This window comes from Euprymna scolopes, chromosome 2 (assembly GCF_053919585.1).
Source record: "Euprymna scolopes isolate OS-2025 chromosome 2, ASM5391958v1, whole genome shotgun sequence".
Taxonomy (NCBI): Eukaryota; Metazoa; Mollusca; class Cephalopoda; order Sepiida; family Sepiolidae; genus Euprymna; species Euprymna scolopes.
This window is the reverse complement of record NC_136483.1, coordinates 120,166,254-120,191,261: the sequence shown is the minus strand read 5'-3', so window position 1 is coordinate 120,191,261 and position 25,008 is coordinate 120,166,254. Positions and strand designations below refer to the sequence as shown.

The following is a 25,008-nucleotide window of genomic DNA, read 5'->3' as shown; positions in this document are numbered from 1 at the left end:
AACTTTAATGTTTGTAGGGACTTTTTATCAACTTCTTCCTTTCCACGCTTAACAATATCCACCAGAAGATGGTTGTTTTTGTGTTGCAGACATTATTGAATCTTTCGAAAAGTTGAGTAATTAATGGATCATTTATAATTTTTATTCTTCATGTGAGGATCTTCATTTTTTACACATCTAAATTTGAAAGAATTGTATTTTTCACAAATATGTACAAATAAACCACTTAATTTTCTCCCTCCCCCCCCTCCAAAATGTAGGAGAAGCACATGTCATATAATGAAGACCCAAGAATAACGAATCAAATAAAAGAGCCCGGAGCGAGCATAGTGCATTAAATTTAGAATGGGAATAATAGTGGATTAGTTGAAAGCAACAAACTAGGATTAATTTACTGTGGGATCAGAAGAGTGACCTTGGTAGAGAAACATAAGTTTAAATTTGACGTCATCCCCCTGAAGTGTTCTATAATCTACTTGTTCCCATTCAGGATGAGTGGATGCGAGGAATCGCTCATCCCGATCCTGATACGAGTGGCAGAGGACAAATCATGAATCAATTCTTGCATCTTAATCTTTCCCTTTTTTATCTCTCTCATTCTTAACCGAGTATATAACCCCTCTGTCTGTCTCCCCCCCTCCCCCTCTCTCTCTCCTTCTCTCTCTCTCTCTCTCTCTCTCTCTCTCTCTCTCTCTCTCTCTCGGAATGTTTCTAACGTGAATAAATACCACCAAAAGAAAACCTATCATATATAATTTGATCGAAGATGATGACACGCGTCGATCTCAACAACAGAATGTATAATGATATTATACACATAGTCAGGTTCCTAATGTAATTTTATTGGAACTTTTTGGAGATTTGCAAACCTATATATTTTTGGAAAGGTTTTTGTCTCAGGAATCAGAAAATCAATGTTTGCATTTGCCCTGGTGCGTATATGGTGGCCATATTGGATTTACAAAATGGACGCCATATGATGTACGTTTTGTAATATCTCGGCTTCTAAATAAGCTGGAACACTGATTTTAACTGCTAAACCTACATTTTCAGGGTCATAGAAGCAACAACAATTTTAACATTAACCTTTAGATGCATAACTGGGTTCAAACTGATCTGGTGTTATTTTTTGCAATATCTTTTTAATAAAAAAATATGTATTATAAATTCATACTTCAGCTATTCCTAAAATATCTTGCTTTGATACCACTAATTCAAATTTTTAATTTACCTCTGATACTTTGAGAATTTGTAGTTTTTGTATTGCTATTCTAACATTACTGCAATTCTCTCCGTGTTTGTAGGTTAAGCATGAGTGATGAGTCGCATAAGTGATAAGGAGGCATGTCAAACCAAGGAGTCCATTGACTGGAAGCAGTTCATTCTCTGCCAGTCTGATGATAAAAAGAAAGGAGTCTTGGTGCAACATCCTCGATTAGAGTCCTATGGGCTCGTACAGCAGGTAATCTAGAGAGGGCTAGTTTGAATGAGGGGAACTATGTCCAAGTCCAAAGGCGACTGTAGAATTGCACACCAGAAACAATGTGTGAAGAGAAGGCTGTCTGGATTCGCTCATGTCATTCAAAAGCAACTAACAAAGTTGAAATACAACATGCAAGAGATCGCAACACACACGCTTAAGCTACAGGACACTACACTGCCAAAAAGCCTGGCCAGAAAAGAGGAAGCACAGAAGAGGCTGTTCCAGGCCCCTCTACATCTGGTTCTGCATTGCCATTCACATGATCACATACAAGTCCACTGAATAAGAAAGAGTGCTTCTTGTGCAAACAGGACAATGGCCAACAACTGTACAAGATCAGAACTGAGAATGCAGGTAAAAATCTCGAAGATTCTGTGGAAAGGTCCAATAATCCTGCACTGAAGACTAGGCTGAACACCTGCATATCACCAGGTGATGCACATGCAATTGATGTCCTATACCACAAAGCTTGCTGGACTAAAAATGTGTTCCATGCTCTTCGAGATACTAACACTAGCAAAACTACTGAAGAACCCTTTCTACAAAAGGTGAGTCTGCTTGAGCTGATAAATCTTATTGATGTAGAAACAACAAAACAAAGCATACCTTGGGATGGATGATACTGAAATAACTTATGTTAATATGCTTGGTTTGGAAGTTTTTGAAAGTCATGTATCTGTATTCAATATAAAATGGCTGAAAGAAAGGATCCTTATTTGCCGCACCTGAAGTCTGTTCGACCAAACATAAGGAAGCCAACTGTGAAGAGGACATGGTTGATACCTCAATGACAACTGGTAAGGGGGAGGAGAACAGCATGAAGACAATCTACAAAGCAGAACAGGTGATAAGGAAAAGCATTGCAACCTTCAAAGAGCCCAAGGAAAGAAATGTCATGCAGGTATCTAGTGACAATGACGATGTTCCAGCTGAATTATACACCTTAATCCATTGGATAATGGTTGGGCCTGCTGAAATAACTGTAAAGAGAACCAAAGATGTTGACCGAGCAACACTGACGGTGAGCCAGAATATCATGTATGGGTTCAAATCCAGTAAACAGGTAAGGTACAAGCCAAGCAATGAATCAGCATTAAGTCACCCCATGCATGAGGGAACCCTCAGGTTCTGGCACTGACTGTCCACCATGAAACACACAGCAAGAAACTGTTGAATCTTCTCAATGCTCCTGGCTACGCTATTTCACATTGCTGTATCCTTTTCATGGAAACTGCTTTGGCAAATGCTGTTGTAGAAAACACCACAGCATACCAAGGCCTCTATTTACCACCATTCCTAAAGAAGGGGACCTTTGTGTTTTTCACAGTAGATAACACAGATTTTGCAGAGGACACTCCTGATGGGAAGGGAACCACCCACGGAACCATCATGGCAGTGTACCAGAAAGTTGATCCTTCTAAAGAACCTGATGCAAAAAGTATATCAGTCACAACCTACCATGTAGACATGATTCACTGTAACAAGCCAAAATCACAGACTACCAAGAGGTCAGAACAGTTTGGCATCGGCCAGGGGATCTCAGGATCCTATCAGTTGACACAGCTTGGATGGGTTATTGCATCTGCTTTATCCAGAATGAAACCTCGAGAAACCTCCAGCAAGACTCCAGGCTGGGCAGGATACAAATCACTGCTGTCTGAAAGCCTTCCCTTGACACAGGTTGGAGCCTTGCCACTACTCCCTGAGGTGGCACACGAGTGGTCAACTCTGCTAACTGTGATCGTACAAGCAAATCAGCTGAGGAAGTTGGCAGTTGGGGAAGATCACCCCACAGTCATTACCTTTGACATGGTTCTATATGAGAAGGTGGTGCAGCTCTTAGATGCCAGACCTGACTTGAAACACATGGCTGTTTCCAGACTGGGTGAACTGCATGTCATAATGGCTGCCCTCAGAGCGCTTGATGCCTCCATGGAAAACTCAGGCATAGATGATGCCTGGGTGGAAACAGGTGTGTATGGTCCTGCCACGACAAGGCAAATCCTGAAATGCACACACTACAAGAGAGCTCTCCATGCCCATATCTACTCATACATAGCACTCTATGAAATAGCTCTGGAGGTGTTCTTCAAGGATAACCCACAACTGAAAGATGTGTGCCTGATGGCAACAGAAGGAGTAGAAGCTGTTTGCTCTGAGAATAAAGACACAAAGCAAACGGCACTCTCCAGGAAGCCTTGACCACTGCTGAGGTCATCACAGCATTTCAAAAATGGAAGGAACAGAAATCCCAGAATCCAATGTTCAAGGCCATGATGAGGTACCTAGATTGGGTGGAAGCAATTCTGTTCTTTGTAACAGCAACTCGGAATGCTGACCTGGAACTCCATCTGCAAGCTGGAGAAGCACTGAGCAAGCTGTTCTTTGCCATGGACCGCATCAAGTATAAGTGGCTCTGGCCAAGATACATCGCAGATATGCATGACTTGAGAACCAATCACCCTAAGACATGGGAGGAATTACGAACGGGCAATATATCAATCATGCAAAGTGTCATTCCCTTTGTGTCTGTTGGGGCAGACCATGCATGTGAACACCTGAACAAGCTGATGAAGACTAGTTCTGGCATCATAGGCATCTCCAAAAATGCCAATGCCAGACAGAGATTTTTCTGGCCACACCAGAACTTTCACGTCTGTCAAAAGAGTTCAAGAGTCAGTTTGACATAGAAGCTGATAGAATCACAGAGCATCATGAGCTTGGACCAAGTGCAGTCAAGAGGGCACATGGTACAGTCGACAAGATCAAGGAAGCCATACTCAGCCATGGAAACCCCTTTACCACTAAAGGGGAAAAGCTGTACAATATGATTACTAATGCCTACATCCCAGATGAATATGTATCACAGATCTTGAATGCTGATGTCACTGGACAGAAGTTGTATAAGGATTACGTGTCAGAGCGGATCAATGGAGATGTCAGCCTCTGGGCCCCTGTGAAGAAAGAGAACAACAATATGTTCCTTTCTGGGAACAAGAAGATTACAGTGAAACTCAGAGATTATGCTGTGAATCTGAAGGAGACCAAGGACCTGTTTGCAAAGCTGATGGTACTTGCCAGATCAAGCCGAGGCATCAACCAGAAAGAAGCCATAGGAAACTATGAATTCACTCAAGAGCACTGTTTGCTCCTGATGGAACAATGCTGCCATGACATGACAAGTCCAAGTTAATCCATCTACTTGAGAAGCTGACAAGAGAAGACAGCCCCATGAAGACCAGTCACCTCAAGCTGGAAGTTCTACCCACCAAGATGCAACGGATACAAGATTTACAGAACCCACATCTACTGATCAGCCAAGTCAGAAGATAGCGCTGGTTGATTGCATGGTGCTTGTGCAGAAGCTGAGCAAGAAACGAGCGACTCTAGTGACAGTCAAGGACCTGAGTGGCTGCTTTAATGACAGACTGATGCAGCTAACACGAGATTATGATGAAATCATCCTCGTTTTTGACACATACCGAGCAGATTCTCCGAAGAGTGCAACCAGAGATAAACGAAGACAAGGAAAAGCTTCTGTTTAGTATCAAGTTAGAGATGACACTTACATCAAACATCCCAATGAGGCGGTTCCCCTCCCATGACAAGACAAAGGCTGATCTGACTATCTTGTTGCCCAAACTCTAGAGTACAATAGGGGATTATCAAAGCTGATCATCACATTTGCTTGTGGATAGACTAAGAGCAACAAAGACCTGGCATACACGCTACTGATCCACCAGGCTGTGCTGGCTTCACAGCGAAACCCACCTGATGCACAGTTAATATTTTCTCCCCAGATACGGACGTTTTAGTGCTAGTCACAGCAAACTATGATCTATTGCTGAAAACATGTCAATTTCTATGGCCTCTAGTGTTATACCAATTGACCCACTGTGACAAGCTCTAGGTAATGAAAGAGCAAAGGCTTTGCCAGCTTTCCATGTGTTTTCTGGGGTCGACAACACAGGGAGGTTCTCCTGTATATGCAAGACAACCTGGCTGCAGACCCACCTGAAAGTAGATGCAGATGTCAATGCTCTGCAAATGCTTATGGATGAAGCAGAAGTGACAGAGGGAATGCTGTCAACACTGGAGTCCTTTGCATGTGCACTTACTTGCCAAAAGGGATCAACATAAAAACAATCTCTGAACTGCGATGGCATCTGTTCTGCAAGCATAGGGCAGAAAGTGACAGGCTCCCTCCAACACCTGGAGCTCTAAAGCAGCATATTTTAAGAGTCCATGTCCAAGCAAGGGTATGGGCACAAGCAGGCATTGCTCTGCAGATTTCGCAACTGGATCTCCTGGAAAATAGGTACTTCAAACAATTGGATGGCATCCTGAAACCAATGACCACAGAGGTCCTCCCAGTCCCTAAGGCCATCCTTGAGATGGTCACATGCAAATGTATATGTCACTGTTCTAGCAGATGTTCCTGCAGGTCTAAAGACTTAGCCTGTACTGACACGTGTCAGTGCAGCAGCCAGTGCGAAAACGATGAAGATTCCCACGCTGTGCTGTATGAAAGTGATGATGATGATGATGATGATGATGATGATTATACATAGACTATGATCAAACATCTCATTATGTTTAAGATGGTTGCACAAACAAAAGTTTACAGTTAAAAGGCATTTCAATAAAAATAACTCTGATTTAGTATCTGACTAACTGCCAGGGTTGTTAAGTTTTTTACCCATATGGTGGATTATCTGTTACAATGGGGAGGGGGAGGTTACAAAAGAGGAAATGATAACTTGGCCCATTGACTTCTTTGACACTGAAAATGTAGGCTTAGCAGTTAAAATCAGTGTTACAGCTTATTTAGAGGCCGAGATATTACAAAAGGTACATCTTACATCAGCCATTTTGTAAATTCCAATATGGCTGCCATAGTGCCATATACACATCTGGGAAAATTTTATAACTACCACCATTGGCTTCCTGGATCCTGAAAATGTAGGTTTAGCAGTGTTCCAGCTTATTTAGAAGCCGAGATATTACAAAACATACATCTTACAGTGGCCATTTTGTAAATCCAATATGGCTGCGATATACGCATCTGGGCAAATGCAAACATTGATTTTCTGATTCCCAAGACAAAAACCTTTCCAAAAATGTATAGGTTTGCAAATCTTTAAAAAGTTCCCACAAAAGTTAAAACTTTGCCATTAGGAACCTGACTAACACCCCAAACGACATCACAACACAACACAAATCACATGTTTCACTTGTTTTTATTGCATTTTACTTGTTTCTAGCTAATAACTAGAATATAATTAAAGTAGCTCTCGTTAACGTATTGTAACTCTTTATGCTTCTTCTTCTTATTCTTATTCTTCTTCTTCTTCGTCGTCGTATTATTATTATTATTATTATTATTATTATTATTATTGCTTTTTATTTTTTGTAGTAGCATTAGCAGCAGCAGCAGCAGCAGCAGCAGTAGTAGTAGTAGTAGTAGTAGTAGTAGTAGTAGTATTTCTTCTTGTCATTGTCATCTGTTCATATTAATGATTCCAAATCCACAAGGATTGCAATGTCAAAATATTTCTGTTAGCAGACAGTTGGCTCCATTAAGAATATGTCAACTACTCTTCACATTTACTCGCTTCCAGGATTTTTTTCTTTTCTTTTCAAATATATTTCTAACGTTTACAGGCCAACACATAATTGCATGCAACCAAGCATACGTCATGAATATTTCAGTTTATTTCTTTAGTCTGTTACAACTTTAAGTTCATATGGTATCATTTGAGAATTCAGAATGCTGGCAAACAAATTTGAAGCCGTGAGAGGTTAAAGAAACGATTGAACTTTGATATGCGGTGATTCCTTAATATATACTCATTATACAAAAACTGAAATGAAGTATTTATGCTATAGAATGGATAGAAAGAATATCTCACGAGTCGAGCCTAATGGCACTGAAACTGATAGAAATCTAATAAGCTGAGCCCCGTCTCCATCACTCCCTCTCATACACATGAACTCACACATGAGCTTGGCTGATACTAAACAAAATGATCATAAAGTGTCAAAAAGAAAGACCGAGGAAGGAAAACACCAAATGTCACTGGAAGGATGCAGAGAATACTACAACTTTAGAAAGTGTTATTGCCACTTAACTTTCTGAGAAGACCAACGATAGTTGCTAGCCAGAAATCGATGGTAAACGGCTGTTGTGATAACGGAAAAGATTTGCAATAGTTATCGAAAAAGATAGAGAGAGCTGGTTGGAAATGTGGGGAAACTGTTGTTATTCAGACTCCAAGGAGCACTATTTTTTATCAGTGAGAAATCACTGACAATACTTTGTGTGAAAACTTCCAAGTGAGTGAACAAAAAAAAAAAAAAAAAAAAAATATGCGGAATTTCCCAGAGCACTGAAAGGAATATTGAACATGAATAAAATCACTATAATACCAATAATTTTAGGAGCACTAGAAACAACCCTTAAGAACATGAATAAAAGACTAGGAGAAATCGGAATCAAGGCAAAGACTGAGACTATGCAACGGACAACAATGCTTAAAAGAACTGAAATCTTAAGCAAAATCTTCGAATGTGAAACTAATCCACATGAGCTAAAAATCCCAACGGCCATATAGAAATTGCAACCGAATTAAATAAAAAAGAACGCTGCATGGAACCAAGAAAACTGAAACTGCAAAATGTAAGTTAATAACTATTAAAATAGTAATGTCAGCAGCAATAACTGCTACCACACCAAATAATCACGAAGGAATGGAAAAACCGAGGAGACAAAACACTAACTCGACATCCACTGGATGTGTGCGGAGAGGACTGTAACTTTGGGGAGGCTTGTTGTCACTCAAATTCCAGTGACGATCAATGGGAAGTCAATGGCAAGCAACTGTTGTGATAACGCAAATTCATTTGCAAAGGTTATCATATGCAGTACTGGAAATGTAGGGAGACTTGTTGTCACTCAGACTCCAGAGAACACCATCAGTGAGTAATCTCTGATGATAATGATCTGTGTGAAAACTCCTAGTGAGTATAAATAAATAAATAATAATGATAATAATAATAGTTAACAAGAAAGAAAAGTCCTGCCAGATTGTAGATTTTGCCATTCCAGCAGACCACAGAGATCAAGGAGAATGAAAAGCGGAGCAAATACATGGAACTGGCGAGAGAGCTCAAAAGGATCTGGAAAATGAAGAAAGTTAAGATAACACCACTAATAGTAGGAGCGTTAAGAACAATACCGAAAAACTTTGAAAAAAGAATTGGAGAGATTGGAACCAGAGGGATGGCTGAGAATATACAACGGATTTTAATAATGAAAATTGCAGAAATATTAAGGAAAACCCTTGAATGTGGAGACTAACACCACACATGAACTACACACAAACTGGACACAAAAACAGTTACAGATGCAAAACACAAAGGAACATCATATGGAATCAAGAAAACTGAAACTTGTATAATTGAAAAATACAGCCCCCTTTTTTTCTGTGAGTGTCACCATGAACAGGCACCACACAACATAATCAAGGAAGATGGAAAGGCCGAGGAGAGAAAGCACTAACCAGACCTCCGCTAAAGGAGTGCAAAAAGGACTGGGACCTTTGGGAGGCTTATTGCCACCCAAATTTCAGTGAAGACCAATGGTCGCCGCCGACGAAAAATCAATGGTAAGTGACTGTTGCGATAACGCAAATTCTTTTGCAAAGGTTATCAAAAGAGGTGGAGTACTGGAAATCTGGAGATATTTGTTGTCACACAGACTCTAGAGAATACCACAAGTTGTTCTTAAAAAGCAATCTTTGATGATGGCTTGCGTGACTATTCCTAGTGCGTAAATAATAATGACGCCGTTAAAATGCACACGCCCCTCTCCCAATCTCATTTTCTTAGGTGCAGTAAGTTCACAGACCCATCGCAACAGATGAAGTGTGCTCACATCTAATGGAAGCAATTGTTGATTACAAATAAAAAAGGAAATCGTATGTAAATAAGCAGAATGTTCTATCGTAAAATAAGTAATGACATTTGAATTCTATCCATCTACCGTAACCCAAATAAGTTTACAGTTACCAAAATTTTTCCATTTTAAAAAGAGAAAATTAAAAGTTGAATTCCTTATTTTTACATTTTCTTTTTCTTTTGTTGTACCTTGTCTATTGTATATTCTCTATATATTACTGTATATTCTCTATTGATCTCCACGTTTTCATGAAGAAATGCAATTACAAAATGCAATCACACACAAAAAGGCTATCTGAATCGCGTGAAAGAAAAGGAAAAATAAAAGAAAAAACAAAAAGAAAACAACAACTATAAGACATGTCGTGACGAAACAGTCGATCGCAAATCAAACAAGACATGCCTTATTGAGTAGACAGTTCTCCGAGTTTCAACTAATGGAAATAAAAGAAAGGCAAAACACCATCAGAAAACACTCATAGTGAAAACAGCAAATACAGAAAATAATGACTACGGGATTACAAAACTTACTGAATCAGAAGCAGCAAAAACCGAACGCATAAAAGAAATTATGAAGAATGACAAAACGAAACTTCAATCCCCAAAAGGAACGAAGCCTCGAAAAAATAATTTACAACAGTTACTGAAAGAGATAGAAAGTGCTGGTAATACCACGGAAAGTGACCATAAAGGGTCTAATAAGATTTAAAAAAAAAACAAAAAAAAAAAAAAAACCCAAAAAACAAAGCGAGATAGAATTTGAAAAGAAAACAAGAATACTGGAATATTGATGAGGTTTCTTGTAACTCCAAATCTTTGCCCTCCTCTTTCTTTTTCTCTTGTATCGTATTTTACGTTTATATGCTTTGCGTTCACATATCTCTACAAAAGGCTTTGTATGTCAGTTTTTTATGCTTCGGTTTGAAAAGGTATCTCCATCGAATTTTAGATGTATACAAGTATTTCTATAAAAGCTTTAAATACTTTTGAAGCATTTTTCTTTAGTCTGTCGCGCTAAACTTGTAAATAGTATTTTTAGTCCGTCACGCTAAAGTTGTTTTGCGACGCTTTGGTTGAAGTAACCATTCTGAGCGTTCCCCTTCTCTCACGAACATCCGGTTAATGTAAATTTTATTATTAGATGAATATCAATAAAAGACAAATATAGTCAAATAAAAATAACATCTAACCATTTTCCTCTTCCGGTGATACTAACTCGACCGAAATGTTTCCATTCAAAACCAAAGTTATATTTATCTGTGTCCAGATCCCATAGACAAAAAAAAAACAAAAACAACAAAAAAAAAAAAAACAAACAAAGTGTGCAATCTTCTATTCGTAGGTTTATTTCGAAAATAGCACGTCTGTATTATTAAATGTTGTTCGTTACGGCATATCAAACCTTCTGTGTAATTTAATGTCGAATTTAGTAATTTTGGTAAACGTAATTTCGGTAAACGTTTTGATACTTTAAGTTCTTAATATCTCCAAATAGACGAGAGGGCATGGATAAGAAAATAGAAGAGTAAAAAAGAAATGTCTTTCTCTCTCACTCTTCAGTCATGTTACTTTCTAAACACACCTTCTCACCGACTTCCTCTCTCTCTCCCTTTCACCCTCACTCTCTCTTGTTCTCATTCATGCACAAAACTTGACGACTGAATTTTTCGAACAATTACTTTTTTTCCTGATCTTCTGTGCATTAATTTGGACTTTGGTAAACTCCAAGCGAACGGGTGTTAAAGTATTTTTTTTTTTACCATAACCATATCGAGGTCATACTGAATTGGATTATGTAAGGAAACATGTAAGTTGTATATTTGGTAGTTTCGTGTTTTATTCGGACACACAGACAGACAAACGGAAATACAAAATTTGTTTAAATACTAAATTAATTTATGTGTTATGCATATGTGTTTTTTAAATAAATAGTTTGAAAAATTTGTGCCTATTTTCCAATACCAAAAACGATTCTTTAATTGTTTTCTCATATTTTTAAAAATTTAATTTTTTATTGTTGCTACCAATGATAAAATTATAAATATATATTAATCATAGACTATCAGTAAAACTAAAATCTATTGACCACCCTCTCATACACAAGTGTATTATATATATATATATATATATATATATATATATATATATATATATATACATACATATATATATATATATATATATATATATATATATATATATATATATATTACATGGCTAATCCGAAAAAAATAACTCTATAGCTAAATATTTAAAGTTGTGAAAAGAATCAAAATTGGAATCGGTCATGGTATCAGAATTGAAAATACAGAATAGAATCGGTAATTATATTGAAACACGTAATTGTATTGAAATCGGTAACTATATTAAAATCGGGAAAAATATTAAAATTCTCCCATCACTAATATTTGTTATCTTTTTTTTTTCTCTGTTATAAAAATTTAAAAAGATTTTTATTGTTAAACGTGCAGACTAACACTCATCTACGGATGCGTCATGTACAAAAAAAAAAAAAAAAAAAAAAAAAAAAAAAAAACAACAACAAAAAAACACTTTCTTAACAAGACAAAGTACACAATCGAATTAGCAAGCTAATTGGTGTTATTTCTTCTTTTCTCTATAAACCCTTTTCTTACAGAAATGACATTGTAGTCTTTTTCTGCTTTATCGTCATTTCCATGATTGCCTGAGCTCTAATCTCATTCGCACGCCCTTCTACCACAATTGCAAAGAACTTTCCTGTCTTTTTCCGTGTGTGTAACATAAAACAGAACTTTCATGAACGTAGTTTTGTTTTAAAAAAACTTTTCATTCATAGAACCCATTACCACGGAATCTGTTACATGGTCATCGTTAAATCGGTCAACAAACATTTGTCATAAACCATCCTCATAAGACATCAAATTTTGCTCATTCCAGTTGCAACCATTTCCATTATTCAGCTGACAATCCATTCATCTTATTAATCCTTAACCTTGAGCAACTTTTTGCCTTGATAAGTGATGACTCCCAAGTAAAAAAGACTAAATAGTTATGTAAACATTTTTTTTATTAATGGAAAACGTATGTTCGGGTGTGAACATACAAAATTCGATTATTAAGAAATAAAAAATAAGAACAGAAAAGAAAAGAAAAACAATTTAGGGGGGGAAAATGGGAAATAAATAGCCATTTATTTTACTTAAAGCAAAATTGACATCGGACATTTAAAATAAATTGACATAAATCCCCAAATCCCAAGTCTTCATTCAATCTGACTAAGACAGCTGTTATAAATGTAAGATGATTTTATTTTATTTCAATGTGTGACGATCACGATGAAAACTTATTTATTTATATAATTTTATAAATTATCTCAAACATACCTGCACTAAACCTACATCTGACAAGCAACTTAATTTGCTATAATATACAAATAGATGTAGCATGTAAGAAACTTTAAAAAAATAATCGTAATCAAAGTATCTATCTTTCTCATATTTCTTAGTACTAGGACTTATACTTTAGTTCTAGGGACATGATGCAATCATGGAGTAAGCCCCAAACATCAGCGGACCTCTGCATGTCATTGGTGCTGATTAAATGTAAGTTTGTAATTTACACAGTCAGTGTCAATGTAATGTTAACATAATTTTTAGATGCATCTTTGTATTTATAGGAGAAGCTTCGTCCATCGATCATTCAGTCATGTTTTAGTTTAAAATAAGTTGTTTAGTACAAAATGGCCAGATTAAATTGAACGCATCTAATTTTTAGGCGTGTCCGGATATTTCTGCAAGCGATCCTGTCTGTTGGTAAGTCATGCTTTTCTTTGCTAAACATGTAGATCCAAACAGAATGGACGGATCTTGTTTTAAACGCTCAAAGGCCTTTTCTGTCACTCAGTTTGAAATAGCATTTTCAACTCAAAACGCGTACATTAAATGAACGCATCTTATTTAAAATTATCTCGGTCTAAAAGGATTTCTTCTTCACTGACCGAGGAAAGAAAATGTCAACTGTAGTATCAGAACAAATACTAAACTTTGCAATATTTAAAAGGCTATAGAAACCAGAATTCACTAGTGTTAACGTAATGTTGGTCAAAATAAACAAATCTCGTATGCGGTAATAAATTCATTCGCTTCTCACATTAGACGCGCACTAGAAGTATGCGATCCGCAGTTTGGTGAAATCAATGTTGGTTCAAACAAACCTGGTTTTAATAGGATATAGACGATGATTACGTCTTTGTCAACTACCAAAACTAACACTTACAATACAAATGTTATAAGTGACGAATAAGATGCAAGGATAATAATTGTTGTGAATGAAAGGGTCACCAGTTAGTAAGTGCCAATTTTACCAAAAGCTAATTATAGAAATAAAAACAAGGTAACGAACAAAACATATTTATATTCATACTAATTGACAATGGTGTGAAAGATATTTTGAGTGAGTATTAGAAAAGTTGAAAGTTCTTCGGTATGCATAGAATGTTCACAGACTGGAAGAAACAGCGTTGAAAATATTATTCCTAGTTGAATATAGTTGAAAAGTTGAGTTGAAAATAGTATTCCTAGTTGTTTCTTTTTTTTGTGGTTGATGGGTTTACATTTTTGGTTAAGCTGTAATAGCAGAGAAAGAAATTGCAGCTAAGGAATTTTCAGCTTGATACACGCTATGCTTTAGGGTGTGTTTGCTGATTGTTGTTCCTGTTCCTATTTACAATGCCTCCCCATGGGACAGAGTTAGACACCAGGGTTGTTTTTAACGTGGAGAAAAGGAACAAAAATAAAAATTGTCTCAGTCGTGAAGGATTTCTCCTCCACTGATAGAGAACAAGAAATTGAAGTGCAGCACTGCAGCATCTGAAGAACATTGTTGTTCCTGTTATTATCGATGTTATCTTCATAGAGTTGAGGCGCATAGGAGTGTCAACCAGAATCCCCCCTTTCTCTCTCTCTCTCTCTCTCTCTCTCTCTCTCTCTCACACACACACACACACACACACACACACACACACACACACTCTCTCTTTCTCTCTCTCTCTCTCTCTCTCTCTCTCTCTCTCTCTCTCTCTCTCTCCCTCTCTCTATTTCTCTGGGTTTTAGGTCGTTGAGTATGCTTTTTTATTATAAAATTGTACACCCTCGTCGCTTCGTTAAAAGAATCGTTTCGAACGAGCAGGAATCATTTTAATTGTTGGTATAAAATTGTTAAAGTTGTAGAATCAACAATTTCATTTGAAATAATATTTTTAATCTCCGAGACGCCTGCTGTGTTTGTGCAAACGTCAGAGAAAGCAGTTATGGCATTTCTAACTAGATTAGATGCTTTTGTTTTTGGCTTTAGAAATATTTCTCAATCTGAAAATTAAGTCAGACTTCAAAAACTAGATATATTAACAAATTTAATGTTTTGCTAATAAAAAAAATTGCTTTGGAACATATTGTAAGATCAGATTAAGGACCGCAATAGTTTAGAACATGGAATTAAATGAATTCAGAAATAATGATAAATAAGGGAATTAAGAGAGCATTTGTGGAAACTATCGAATGAAATATTTAATAGAATTGTTCACTTACCATGTGAAATAGAAACGAACTCAGGACAGTGAACGCATACAATGGTGTCCGATTCTCTGTACATATTATCGATGGTCCCTGAAAAAAAATCAAACAATTAAGAAAAAGAAAATAACATTTTAATAAATAATATAATAATAACGAATTGGGATAAACAGAATGTTAATACGAAATTAAATGGAAAACAAAAAAAAGTAACTTTTAGTTTAACCCCCCCCCCAAATAAATCAAATTATGTAGCAAAAATTATTTGTGGATGAGGAATGTGAATAATTATTTACATGTTTTCGATTGGTATGCTCGTCTTGTTAATTGTTTCTTCTGCTTACTCCAGATGTCATGTGTCAAACTTAGAAATCATCACGGAATTTAAAGCCCAGCCAACCCTTTACTGGGCCATACCGTTCGCATTCCATTCTCTTGAATTTAGAGCACAAATAAACAATAATACTTGACTTTGATCTATACACCATTTTTTTTTTTGGTTAGAAATTACTATCTGCGATTCGAAGAAATGGTTTGCATTTATTTGTCCTATCATAAAAGAAAAAAAATGTTCATCCATTTGGATTGTTTTGTTTCTGAAATGATAAAGAAGATAATAAATTCGACGATTTTTTTCAATAAATGAAACATAAATCAAACATTTCAGTCGACAGCTGACCATCTTCAATGGATTATAAGCATTTTTTTTCCACTGTTTCACTTATCGAAAAACAAAAATACTTTTGGCACTGAAATTGGCTTTTCTAAAGTTTTCAGTTCTCTGGTGTCTTTAAAATGTAGAAATGTTGATCTATTAAAAAAAAAAGAAAAAAAAAAAGAAAAGAAACACTTGCCAGCATGATATGTACACTCGGAATATATATCAATACACTCTCTATTTAACATCGTCGTGCGTTGTCGGCATTTGTCGTTACCGATCCGCAATGTGTAAAAAATATATATGTCTATAATTCACTGAAGACGGTTGGGAATCGAATGAAATCTTTGATTTACGATGGTTTATAGAAAAAATATTTTGGTACTAAAATTGACTTTATAAATGTTTATATATATATATATATATATATATATATATATATATATATATATATATATATATATATATATATATATATATATAATTATTTTTTACTATAATAATTAAATATCTACAGACACTAGTGTTTCATCCTTTCGGGAATCTTCAGTGCAGGGTGTCACGATTAACGCCAGTCGAACGTTTCGAACCCCTCAACACGAGGCATCTCTGGCTCGATTAGCGAAGACCGTATCAATTCGGCTACCATTAACCGCGTGAAATAACGTTGAATTTAAACATTTTAATTTTAAATGTTCATTTACGTCAGTCAGACAGTAATCTAATCGTTATACGATGATCTATGCATAAGAGCTAAATTGACCGATTTTAATTCAACTGAAAGTGCTCAACGATAAGAAACGAATTTCTTAAAGGGGCTGTCATAATTATTTTTTACTATAATATATATATATATATATATATATATATATATATATATATATATATATATAATCACCTTTAACCTTGTTTCAGTTCCCTATTACAGCCAAACTATCATCTCTATATAAACCAATGTCGCTACTTTAAAAAATATTCATAAAATTAGATCCAGCCCAAAGGCAGACTTTCCATTTATGCGAAGGTAATTGTGGTCATTTCTAAACTAGGCCTTACTGTCTTGGTTATTGTATTCCATCGACAAACAAGCCTTTACAAGACTGACTTATATGCAAGATTAACGATTCTCAGCCGAGACTGGGAGGTATAAAATAGTTTTTTAAGCTGAGGAGCAATTTTATCTCTGAAAGTGTAGGAAAGACGGGTCATTCAGAAAAAAGAGAGATTAATAGATAGATGGATGTTGCGGACCAGGATATAAAATACCCTAACTCGCCAAAAGAAAATAATGAAAAGAATGGAATTGAAGGAAACAAAAACCCAATTGATGGATAAGATAAACGTGTCGTTTATTTACTGTTGAAAGAATGAATGTTTTAGATATAACATGTGTTCATGTCCGCGCGGGCGTAACCATCGTTTGTTGCGGGATTGGTATTATAGAAGGAAAAAGGAAATGTGTTTTCATCTCACATTCGAGTCACTATCGTTTGTTCGCGCGTGCGAAGAGTGGTGAGTAATATAGTAGAAATGAGAATGATAGTCCAGCGTGTAGACAAAGAAAAGGATAGAGGTTAAGCTGTGCGCCATGTTAGCACTCAGCTATGCGAAGGTATTCTCAGGGACAAGTTGTATATGTAGAGAGAGAAAAAGTGTAAAGGTGTACATACGGTCTGTTAGCTTTTTGTCCCACATAGTAGCAAGTGGTGTGAGGTACGTGCGTGCGCATGCCGAAAAGGCACGCTGTCGGTCCGTAGACCGTCCAGCTAGGAGGCTGGTCTGAAAAGGGCTGGAAACAGCTTGTCTCTTCCTTTTATATGTGTTTCCGGTGTGTCTTTTGCGTATGTGTGGATTTCCTTTGAAAGGGGAAGTGATGTTGTCCATGCGTGCGTGTATGTGAGTACATGTGTGTACGTAAGCGTGTGTGTATATACACGTGAATGTATGTACGTGTGTGGACGTGGGCGCGTATGTTTGTGTGCGCGTATGTATATGACAAGTAATATAGCTTGAAATGTGAATGTGTGTTTTTGTGTGAGACTAGAAAAGGCTCGCGCAGGGATAAGAGAAGGAGAAGAAAGGGAGGACAGATAGAGAGAGGAAGAGGAAGAGATAAAAAGAAAAGATAAGAAACAGACGGGGGAGGGATTCAAGTTACGATTTATTTTTCTTCATAAGTTATAATAAAAATACTCGAGTTGAACTAGAAATGGTTTTATTTTGCAAATTAGCCAAGTATAAAAGTATTGTGTTGGAACACTTTCCGCTAAATTGTGTCATTTTTATTATAGACTAGCTGGATCCGTTAACCGGCGTTGCCCGGTGGTGGCCCCCCCCTTCCATGTAAAAAATTAAAGTACGGTTGGTGTTGTTATTGTAGTCCAACCACCAACCTCCTCATGGTAAGAACGGCAATCGGAATTGACACTCTCAACCTACCTATGTTAAAAACGGCTTTCGTAATAAACATTCCATTTTGTGAGTGTGGTTGTGGTTAGCAAGAAATTAGCCCGTAATGTAAGGTATGTAATAATAAGAACAAATTATTTAGCTTTGTGACCTATTTGGTTAAAAAATAAAGAACCAAAATTCAATAATAGTTATAATGGATTAAAGTACGCACAAATAGTTTTAAACTTCAATGGTATTTTGCATTATGACGTATTTATGTGGCAAAATGAAGAAGTAACATTTAATAATAGTTAATCTCTGTGCGAGTTATCCAGAAAGAAAAATCTATAAAAAGTAAGAAAACCTTGTAAATGAAATGTAAATATCAGATCTTACCGGTTCGAGCAAAAGAAAAAAAAAAAAAAAAAAAAAAGGAAAAAAAAAAGAATAAAAGAAATTACCTGCATGTGCGAGGCGCGATCGTATGACGGCAGAAGGAAAATGAGATGTAGGAAAAACAAAGAAACCTCTTAATCGATTGGACCATAGTGAAAATGCGACAATTGAGCGTATGAGATAACAGTACTTAAACGCGTGAATGAAATGAAGTCAAATCTCTCTCTCTCTCTCTCTCCCCACCTTTCTCTCTCTCTCTTCCTTCATGATTATCGTTTATTATGAATTCTTTGTAACCCTATATTGAGCAAAAGGGAATAAAGCGGGCCATTAGCAAGTAAACAAGTGAATAATATAAGTTAAGAATTTAAACTAAAAAATAAAACTTTGTCACAAATAAACAGAAATCAGAAATTTTCATTGTTATTTCAGATTTTGAACGTTCGATTCCAAATACAAGTATCAAATAAATAAATCAGTGCCTTTTCGTGTTTGTGCTATCAAGAACCATTTTTTTTCAATTTGTATGCTCGCCTTTTGGGTATTGTAACTCGTTACTGGATTTTAACTAAGCAATATCTAATCTAAGATGAAACACGATTTAACGATTTAACATGTACATTTAACTATGAATTGTGACGATAGCAAACACAAGTATCAAATTAAAATGTGGAATGTCAAACTTGTCTTCAATGTTTCCTTACAAAAAAAGTAAAGAAAAAATAACACTGGGGAAAAACTTATAATTTTAGGTATAAAAAGTGTCAAGATGTTATTTTGAATTGTTTTAATCGGTTTTGAGGATTCCAGAAAAAATAAGTATGGGGATGAAATCATGAATATAAAAAACTATATCCTAAAAGTTATGATATAATAAAATAAAACTAGTACAGATAAGAATCTGTTAATTGTTTACTTATAGAAAAGTATAATATCCGTGATTCGAGAATTTTTTTTTGTTTATTTGTGAGGAGTTCTGTTTTTTGCTTATATGTGTAAATGTTTTCTAACATTGCGTGTTATGGATTAAAACGAAATAATTTAAATTTTAAACGAAAAAAGTCAATTTGGTATACCTTTTTGGTATTTTTTTTTCCTTTTACCTAAGTCCAACTCGCCGTTCACATTTGAAATATCGACTTTTATAGGTTTTCGGGTATGCATACAACGAATAAACAAACTTCCCCATGTTAAGAAGGCTTTCGAAATAGACACCCGCAACCTCCTCATGTTAAGAACGGCTTTCTGAATATATACTTAAAACCTTGTCAGCATACCACAAAACCTCTAAAAGTTGACATGTCGAATGTGAACGATGAGTTGGACGTAATGTAAAAATGTACCGAATTTAAAACGGAACGAAATTTAAATTTCCGTTACATTTTTACAACAACCGTAAAACAGCATTCTCTGCAAGTTTTACCAAAAATCATTTTATTTTGAGTTATTCTGTAGTTTCACTGAACAATTTAATTAACAAAAAGATATTGTAAAACATTAATTTAACGTGAAAATACTATATAAAAAATAGCACGCTAATATAAGTGCATAAGCACCACTTCATTTGACATATTTATATTCCAACGGACGTTTGAATAACTTTTTCAGTTGCGTTTGTGGTGTATTTCTACAATTTTGAATAACCTTACAATTATGAATGAATTCGCGTGAACTTTAAAAAGTACGGTAAGACACACTGAAAGTGGACCCTGTACACACGTATGTTTTGCGTAACGAAGCTCCCTTGCGATAGAAGTGTGCAGGCGCAAGCAGTTTAGTATGTTTTATTTACTCTTTCTTTTTTAACTTAAATAATTTTTCTTTAATGTAAATAAAAAATATTAATTTTCTTTAATTTTTTCGTGCGTTTTATGAAATTTTTCTTCATTGAATTTTTAGGTTTGGTTCCTTTCATTTTTTTCGTGCACGTTGATTTTTTTTTACGCACCATTCACCAGTTTTAATTTATTTAATCACAAACTAAACCATTTGGTTTAAATATTTTCATTACAATAAATTATAGTTTTTATAACAAAATTTTGAACAAATTGGAAGAAAATACTCAATATTTGTAAAAATAAAATTCAACAAAATACTCAAAGAACAAAGTTTTTTTTTTCATTTTTTAGGGTGCGTTCATTTTTTACGCACTATTTCGCCACTACCACTCTGAAAGATGCCTTAAATTACAATAAATTAAAGTTTGTAAAATACCCAATGAACAAAAAAATATTATTTCAATAAAAATAAAATGCACACGCGCACAAAAAAAAAAAAAAAAAAAAAATGAAAGAAAATGAACTAAATTTATGTAAGTTAAAGAAAATTTATTGGTTTGGACAATTTGGAAATAAATGAAATTAGCATTAAAATAAACACACGCGTATGTACATAAACAAAAACAAATTCATACGCACATGTACGTGTGTGTATGTAAACACAAGCACAAGTATGCGGAAGTTTATGCGGCCAATTAGTTGAATGGCACAGACAATAACTTTTTTAATGTGTAAATACATGTGTACTGCGTTGTCGGTGTGTTTAATGCGATAAGAAGCAAGAAGGTTTCTCTTTCGTATATTTGTAATCGAAAGCGACCATAATGAAGTGCAAGTGACCGTTCGGTTTTGAGGCTGATACCGTTAAACTAGAATGTAGGAATGTTTATAGGTCAGCCAATCGAAAGCCAGTGTATACGTACAGGGAGACATCATTATTTCTGTAGATGGAGAGTGGTAAGAGTATGCGATGTATATCAGTTTAATAGCCAGTTAATGACAGTGTAAGCATAGGAAAGTATGAAATAATAAATTCACGCGTTGAAGGATGGGGTCGTAAGAGGACTTATAGATTAGGGAGTGAAATTGCAACTACTTCCTCTGTAGGTTATGAACATGATGATGATGATGTTGCTCCTAGGTATAAATATAATGTTTTAATATTAAGAATTAATGCGTCTAAAATGTCGTTGGTAATGGCTAATAGGGTAAAATAATAAATTTGTATGTGCCATCTGTTGTTGTAAACTTACGGTATTTTTGTCCAGATGGGAAAAACGCGCCTCTTTTATTATATATAGGGATTACATTATTGTTAAGACATCGGATCGTAATAATATCAATCTATTAATGTGCTTAAATTGTAAGCACTGATATCTTCATTCTTCTCTGCCCCCCCCCCCAATAACATTAGTGATGTCCATCTATTCATCTGAGTTAAGAATTGTTATGATTGATAACGAAACCTTTACACTGGAAAGGATAATGCTTCTAGTTTTTGCTTTCTTCTTTCTTAAAATCGTTTCTATTTTATTTCCTAGAGTGCCTATAATCAGTATTTTATTGTAAAGGTTATAAATAACTCATTGTATATAAACAAATGTCTCTCTCTCTCTCTCTCTCTCTCTCTCTCTCTATATATATATATATATATATATATATATATATATATATATATATATATATCAAAAAGTAAAAATTAAGTTTATAAGCCAAAAGCTCTTGTAAAATTAAAGTGAATACAAATATTAACATTTATATATAAAAAAGCTCAATACCACCAAGATAGGAAATAGAGCTTGTCATAAAAACACAATTTAAGCATGTAAATTATATTTTGCATGAATTTATTGTTCGACAGGATACTCAAATAAATATTTCTTATTTGAGTATTTTGTCGAACAATAAATTAATGTGAAATATAATTTACAGTCTTAAATTATGTTCTTCTGTCTGTCTGTCTGTCTGTCTGTCTGTCTGTCTCTCTCTCTTTATATATATATATATATATATATATATAAAGCAAAAAAGCAGCATATATATATATATATAAATTATCCACATATGTATATGCTTCATACCTTTTTGAGAATACGTATATATCTTTTTCTTTTCTTTTCTATTATTGTCTATTTAATTGAATTTATTTCAACAAAACTTTGCAGTATCCATATTATCTTTTAATTTGCCAAAGGAGTTTTCAATTTCAAGATGATTCTATAATTTTGATTTTGACATTCTAAGGATTTTTAAACTCTGGTTTATTTGAATTTATTCATATAAATATCATGTTTTGTTTTGTTTTCTGCTTTTATTTATCAACCAATTCCATTTATCGGATTTGACTATATTCAGACTCATGGACACCATCTCCAACTTTGCATTTTAAAATCACATCCTCGAACATTGTAATTTTTCAACTTTTATGCTAACTGGCAATTCTATAACAACCTTACATTTTTATTTTGCCAGTTTTTATCTCTGATGAAAAAAAAACATATGTTTTAAAGCTCTTTGAATTATTGAAAATCTTTCGTTAAATGTATTGTTTTTGACCTTTTGATGAGTTAATAATATAAAGTTTTATTTTTTTTAATTTTTATTGTATATACATATATAAACATGCGTTCACACACACACGTATGTATTAGAAAATCAAGTTTACAAACTGAAAAAAATTTCAGATTTCTTAAAGAGGATATATACATATCAATACTAATATTTATAAGACAATCCTAACCAGATGAAAATACTTAGTATTCCATATAGAGCATCATTATATGAAAGAAGTTAAAATTTTGCAAATTAGAATTTACAACATTTATTATTTGAAATAAAGGATACAGATTAAAAGATTTTTCCTTATTCCATGGAGTTTCAAAGAATGACTCCTATCATCAGAGGAAAATAGTTAGTAAAATACCAAGTATATAGACTACCTATAATTTTTCTGGTTAGCACATAGTTGTAAAAATTCAGAGTATGGCAGATATAATATTATTAAAGATAATATAGAACAATATAGATCAAAAAGGGATATTCAACCTGGAGTATGCGTATGGAATTGGAAAACAAAACTGGAACAAATATAAAATCAGTGGGGATTGTTGGAACATGTAAGCAGTAGATAACTGTTTTATAAATAAATAATATATTTGTTTGTTTACATCCAAACTACGGGCGATTGTACGGATCTCAGGGAGATAATTGGCTTCCCCGATTTCCTAGGAGGAAACAGTGTGTACCGAATTAAATTATCCTTAAAAAATCAACAACAATTGACATTAATAAAAGAGATTAAATAGTACGTAATTTCAGCTGGAGATTCGTGACGTAATGGTATCCGCACCCGCCCATCTATCTATCTATCTATCTATCTATCTATCTATCTATCTATCTATCTATCTATCTATCTATCTATCTATCTATCTAGCTAGCTAGCTAGCTAGCTATCTAGCTATCTAGCTATCTGCCTATATATATATATATATATATATATATATATATATATATATATATATATATATATATATATATATATATATATGAAAATCAAATAAGAGACGTGTTACATTTAACACTTTAAAGCCAAATAACAACGCGAATTGTTTTAAAACTTTATAAAATAAACGAATGATATATTTCGGAGATATACACTCCTTTTTCAACCTGTATATATATATATATATATATATATATATATATATATATATATATATATATATATATATATATATATATATATATATATAAAATAAAAATAAAATTAAACACTTTGTTCTCGGCAGTCGTGTTAAAAACATATCTTATTTTTCTTTAATTATTATTGGATTTTTTCCCCTTTTCCTTGTACATATTTGTGAATTATTCCACGGATTTCAGCCTTTTGGATTATTTTGGACCATCTTCCAATTATGCAATTTCCTTGGATTTTACTTGAGCGAATGGAAAATTAAATTAACTTTCTTGGATTTACATTTTTGGATTTTACCGTCATTGGATACCTTACCTTTCACCTGACTATCAATTCACGTGAAATCACCTTTTTCTTTACCATATTCCCTCTGCTTCCCTTTTTGTTATTAAGTAAGATCTTTGACTTACTTGTAGTTTCATCAAATACTTTTGTATGCAAAATCTGATCCCTCATTTTGCTAATTCCTACCCTCTGATGAGAAGGAAAGTATTTCTTCGAAACTCCGCGGATTAAGGACTATCCACTTATTAAGTGTTTCCTTTTCAGATTAAATGTGTTTTTAACTCTTTTTCAAAGTGTTTTTAATATGTTTTATTAACTATTTGCTCTTATATATATATATATATATATATATATACATATATATATATATATATATATATATTCAGTAATGTGATTGATAATTTAAAATTCAAATTAGAATTAAATTAAAAATCCGTTTCACAAGAAGGAACAATAACAAAGTCAATAGTTTGATGTTAAATTTCAGTCAAAGTCAATAATTGGATACATATAATGATCGGATCTCGTGGAAGAAGGAAGGAAAGAACAAACACATCATTATATGTATCCAATTATTGACTTTGACTGAAATTTAACATCAAACTATTGACTTTGTTATTGTTCCTTCTTGTGAAACGGATTTTTAATTTAATTCTAATTTTAATTTTAAATTATCAATCACATTACTGAATATATATATATATATATATATATATATATATATATATATATATATATATATATATATAAGAGACGGGTTACATTTAACACTTTAAAGCCAAATAACAACGCGAATTTTTTTTCGGCAGCAG

General features: G+C 34.2%; 1 protein-coding gene across 6 annotated transcripts in view; it reads right to left on the bottom strand.

Moving 5' to 3' along the window:
* The window catches only part of LOC145295349 (universal stress protein in QAH/OAS sulfhydrylase 3'region-like), a 152,590-nt gene that overhangs the window by 14,361 nt on the left and 113,221 nt on the right, over positions 1-25,008 (bottom strand). For all 6 annotated transcript variants that reach the window (XM_080141460.1, XM_080141465.1, XM_080141459.1 and 3 more), the window contains one exon: positions 15,010-15,087. In XM_080141460.1, coding sequence (XP_079997586.1) covers positions 15,010-15,087 — 78 coding nt within the window. The remainder of the gene's footprint in view (positions 1-15,009; positions 15,088-25,008) is intronic.